Source organism: Strix aluco, chromosome 17 (assembly GCF_031877795.1).
Source record: "Strix aluco isolate bStrAlu1 chromosome 17, bStrAlu1.hap1, whole genome shotgun sequence".
NCBI lineage: Eukaryota > Metazoa > Chordata > Aves > Strigiformes > Strigidae > Strix > Strix aluco.
This window is the reverse complement of record NC_133947.1, coordinates 5,997,290-6,002,626: the sequence shown is the minus strand read 5'-3', so window position 1 is coordinate 6,002,626 and position 5,337 is coordinate 5,997,290. Positions and strand designations below refer to the sequence as shown.

Here is a 5,337-nt window from a genome sequence, read left to right as displayed (position 1 = left end):
AAAGGCAGAGCAGCCACTTTTAGCCTTTCACCTGAAAGACACGGCTGTGGTGCCACTGCAAGCGGGCGACTCGCCAGGGCGGGGGATAGCTAAGGGAGACGCCCAGCGCCTGAGGCAGCGCGCGCCTGCCCTTCCCGCCCTTTTGCAGCCGCCAGCGCCACCGCCCGCGCCTGCGCCGCCGTCGCCCAGCAACGCCCGAGCCGTGAGGGCCCGGCCCGACGCTCCCTGCCGGCCGACACGGCGGACATGGCGGACACGGCGCGTCGCCGCACCGGCCAGGCGCAGTCCTACAGCTTCGTGGCGCGGGACAACTGCTGGTAACGGCCCCAGAGCTGCCCTCGCAGCCGACAGCCAGCCCCAAGACGCCTCCTTCCCCTCTCGCCCAAGGCAGCCTCCCCGGCAGCGCTGCGCCCACTCTCAGGCGGGCAGAGGCTGAAGGGATTTGTTCATACACTCACTTCACGTGTGTTCGTAAAGTGTGTGTGCTCATTCAGAGGCGTGCCAGATGCAAAAAGCCCAGGGTTTTCCGTAGCCTCAAGTGGCAATGCCCAGAGGCAAAGCGCCGGGCCCCACGCAGCCCGCGCTGCCCGTGTGCTCCCGTGTTTCCCGCCATCCTCCCACGGGGTGTGAGGAATAACGGGGAGTAGGGCTGGGGCAGAGCGGGGGACAAGGGGTCATTTGAGCAGTCAATAGTAAATGAAAGTATGTCCGAAAGGACATCGATGCTTCCTTTTCAAGTTTTTAAAAAAATGTGTCATAGCAAATTTGACCTCCTCCAATTCCTAACATAAGCATAGTTTGCAAGGAAGTACATTCACACCTAGTGTTTCATTTCCAACCTATCAAAAATATTTCCCCATTACTTCAGAGTCAGACAATTGTTAACTCATACATAAACTTGTTTTGAGGTACAGATCTAAAGATTTGTGCTAAAGTGATGTGCTTTGTGACATTAGTAGTTGGGTTTGCATGTTGGTTTTTTTTAATGAAACCTTTCAAAGTCATCTTAAATATTTTTCTGTTTCAGGAGAAAATACATTGAAAGTGAACGAGAAGCTGCAAGAAGATGGTCTCACAAATGGGGATTTTTGAAAACACTTCCTAAGGAGGTAAAATTAAACTGCATATAAGCAATGCATGAAATTTACTTGTACACAAATTTATCTGGACACAAAATTATGAGAGCACAGAGGACTAGAAAAGTGTACTTTACTAAGCTAGGTTCTGAGGTAACAAGTGCACTACTTTTAAGATAGGTTCAAAGTTTCAGTTGTTCTCTGAATAAAATACAGAAAGTGATCATTTATATGCTATGCATATTCTGATATATTGCTCTTGAGAAACATGACTCCCAGTAGTGTTAACAAGTACTAGATCCACACTGACAGGAAAATATTTCCCCTTTGTCTATCCATATGGTAGTTTAAAAATCTAGGGGAAGAGGTTCTAGCTAATTAAATTTTCAGTGGGGGAATTTACAACAAATGAAAATATTTGGAGAGATGTCTATTCTCAGTGATGTTTAGATATTAGAACATAGTAGCACATAATACTACATTTGGAATCACAGTATTTCATTGCTAAAGAACAGGATTGATGCAGCCCTTGAATAGTTATATTACTTTCCATGGGGCTAGAAGTACTTAATCTCTTCTAGGATTTTTTGAAAACTACTGTAGGCATCCATGTTAGCACTTTTGAAAACTCTGGTCCTCTGGGCTTCAACATCCATCCTTGATAACTATGGTCTGTCATTCATACCGGCTTTGCACAGTACTAATAGATCTAGAGCTGAAAAGTTGTCAAACTATGCATTGTTACTATTGGTGAACATGTGTGTTTACTATTTATTAATCTTTGCTTTGTGGTCATATATATATAAGATGCATTTCTAGCCCCTTTTAGACCAGTGATGTAGTTAAGAGAGTTGGAATCACTCAGCAGTATTTAGCCTTTCATCTGAAATTCAGAATTACATCACTTTCTGAAACCAAAGAATACATTACAGTAATTTGCAAAGCACTACAATAAATAGTCCTGTTTTAGATGGGAAGAACAGGGAGTTCAGAGGCAACATTGAGGGGAATGGTGTAGATATCAGATATTACAGCATATTTCAAAAGATAAAGAGTCCAATTTTTAATGTTGATGTTTTGGTTTTAGTTGACTGAAGATGAAAAGAAAGAAAATACAAAGCCCAAGATACAGCTTCCAGAACATCTGCAGGTTCGACCTGTGACACCCGTGGAAAAATACATTAAGGTTAGAAAATTAGATTTTAAAATTGCAATACAACAATATCTGTCTTAAGAAACCACACAAGCACTAAAAATCACTTGTCTTGTAGAGGTGGGCCTTTAACTAAAGGTCAAAGTAAATTGTATTTGCAACCCGAGCGATGCTTTAAAAGCATTCATTTAAGACAAGGATTGCCCTTTGGATATGGTTGTTAGTTCACAGAGCTTTCACTGTACATAATCATCTTTGTGTAGAGCACCTCCCCCACGCACTCCTCTGTGACATCTAGTAACAGAACAGTCAACTGTACGGTTTAGTACAGAAGAGTGCTCACAGAGCCATTTATGACTGCTGACCATTCATTGCTCAAATGTACATATACATGTCTTAAGGCTTAGCATAAACTTAATTCTCAGTTTTAACTATTGGTTAAGATGCAGTAATTTTCCTAGCTTTATTTAAGACAGTCTTCTTTTTGGCAGAGACAATGCCACTGTCTTCTTTAGTGGCACAAATTAGTAAGAAGCCAGTTCTAACGAGCCAATTCATAACTATTTGATTTTATATTATATGATTTATATTCACATATTCAGAGTCTAAAAGTTGTCAAACAGCTGGAAATTAGAGTGGAATGTGACGGATGGTTTGATTTATAAATATAGTGTCAGAATCACCAACGAATAGGACTAAAGGCAGCTAAATCAATGGCAGTAGGAGAGGAACATATTCATAAAAAGGGGAAGCAGGATATGCTCTCAGAAAGGAAGGTTAGTCCACTTAGAGAAGATTAAGGAAACAAAAGAGACTGGAAATTCCTACTTGCTGAACTAGCTTTCTTTCAAAGGATTCCAAGGGTGGGGAGAGAAGGTGAGGAAGTAGTAAAAGCTTTTACTGAGATTAAATTGAAACAAAAATTAAGAGCTACTGCTCAGTGTGGCAGAGAAATGAAATGGGAGCATTTCTGCCATTAGTGCTACTTGTTCTTCAGTTTTGTCTCAGACCTCCAATTTCATTCAACTTTACCTCTGCTTCAGCACAGTGAGGGTGTATGTGTGTTAACAAATCACACAGATAGTTACCAGCTGCTAAAGGAGCATGCATAGCCTGATGCATACTGAGACAGGGATCGTACTTTCCATTTCACCTCAGAATCTTTATTTGCTAAGAAGGATAAGGATTAGCTGTGATTTAGGTCACCCTTTACATATTCGGAGTGAAGTTTCTTAAGTCCTTATTCAGAACTATGTGTCTTTCTGCACATTTACCTTCATGGTAACAGTCATCATATCTGTTCTTCTCTCTAGGTTAGATTAATAATTGCTTCTTCATATTCCCTTCCCACAGATCATAAGTGGGACATGATTTCCTTCATTATCCTGCTCAGTGGGTGGCACTTTTGGCCATAAAAATTATCTTTTCAGAGGAACTGCTCCACCTAAATATCATAAACATTTTCTAATCTTGGCCAAAGAACAAAGCGAAGCAACTCTGGCAAGAGAACTGAAACATTGTTCTCTTGCTGTGTATTTCTCTGCTAAGTCCCCAGATGCTAAAATGATACAACGTGCCCAATTGAGATGATTCAGCCAAAGTAAGCACAGCAGTCAGTGAACAGAGACTGTTGACTTTTGTTTTGTTTCCTTTTTAGCTAGATTAGTCGCAGATTAACTTGATGCTTACCCATCTTTTAAAGTAGAAAGAAGGTGGAATGAATAAGTAGTTTTTGAACTGCAAAAGCCAGCCTGGTCAGTAATACCTTTAGCATTTGGCTACAAAACCATTATTCCGTAGCTGCGTTGCTACCAAATGCATTACAGCAAGTATCAAATGCTGTTTCTTCTGTTTAACGAAGTTAACTAGTTTTAAAGATTATTATTATTCTGTAGGAAAAAAGTTAAAGCTGAAGACAAAATTCTTCTCCTAAAACTGTAAAGCCAGTAAAGCCCTTAGAAAGATATTGATCAAAATTTTTTAAAAAACCCAAACAACAGTATGCTAACATACACTACTAAACAATAACTTTGCTTTTTGATGTGCTGTTTACATACCAATTTAGGCACTGAAAGACTGGGTTTTTTTAGAAAGATGGTAAATGGAGGTTAGTTACTTCATTAGAATTTTGCCATTTTACTTCTCTCTTTCCCTGTGCCTTGCTATAGAATGGGACCTAAATTATTCTGACGACTTTTTAAATTATAAGCTATCCTGTATTATAAATCAAACTTGCATGCAACTGGGCTATCTTTTGAAGTTCTTCTTTCCTTCCATTAATATCAATGTGTGTTCAGGACATTAATTCAGCAGATTGCATTGAAAAACACTAATTTTTATCAGTTTTCATTTCCATCCACACTACAGAACAAAAGAGGATGTAACATACAGAAATTACAATCAAAACCCTTTTAATCGTTGAATTCTACACGCTACTTTTATTCTAGGTGACTCCATCTCCCCCAGTACCTAAGACTACCCAGGGATTTATTGGCTGGAGATCAGCAGTTCCAGGGTTGGAACTTGAACATGGTTTTCAAATCCAAAGCTGCAAAGGTACCTTTTTTAAGGATTTGAAGTGGCCATGTGAGCCCTCTGACTGACATTAAGACATAACAGTTAGGCACACAGATCCATTTGTATCCCTAAGTTGACATTCTATAGTGGACTGTTGGACTGTTAAACATTTAAGCTTTAAAAACAATTGATGTAAACATCCACAATCATTTTGTTAAAGTGCAATTTGTAGCATTTTACTTGTTACTGATTTTTGGAAATCTGTGGCATCCAAGCTGTTACCACTGCTTCAGGTTTGCTTAGAAGTAACAATGAATAAACTCATATAAAGATCACAGAGAAGGTACTACTTTTATTAGCATTACTAAGACTATGATTTTAAAATATTTATTGGAAGTCTTTAAAAAACTGTCATTTTGTAATGGCAGAGCACATTTTTATAATTGTTTCTTTATGAAAGCCTCATTCAGACAGTTTCACAGCAGCTTTTTCAAACATAAATACAGACTGCCATGTTCCTGGCAATCCACTCTGCTGCTCATTCCCAATTCATCATTTACCAGTACTGGAATCTGTGTTTAGAATTAGTTT

General features: G+C 39.7%; 1 protein-coding gene across 1 annotated transcript; it reads left to right on the top strand.

The window, feature by feature from the left end:
- The first annotated feature begins 246 nt into the window (after window positions 1–246).
- Window positions 247–4,832, top strand: CIMIP1 (ciliary microtubule inner protein 1). Its single transcript, XM_074843114.1, has 4 exons — window positions 247–317; window positions 1,028–1,109; window positions 2,164–2,262; window positions 4,677–4,832. The coding sequence occupies exons 1-4, from the start codon at window positions 247–249 to the stop codon at window positions 4,830–4,832; spliced, it is 408 nt and encodes a 135-aa protein (XP_074699215.1).
- The last annotated feature ends 505 nt before the right edge of the window (window positions 4,833–5,337 follow it).

Bases quoted from the DNA above. Each gene is read 5' to 3' on its own strand.
- CIMIP1 (XM_074843114.1), top strand. From the start codon at position 247: ATGGCGGACACGGCGCGTCGCCGCACCGGCCAGGCGCAGTCCTACAGC. The intron at 318-1,027 runs GTAACGGCCCCA...TTTCTGTTTCAG, and splicing joins GTGGCGCGGGACAACTGCTG to GAGAAAATACATTGAAAGTG. The intron at 1,110-2,163 runs GTAAAATTAAAC...TTTTGGTTTTAG, and splicing joins TGAAAACACTTCCTAAGGAG to TTGACTGAAGATGAAAAGAA.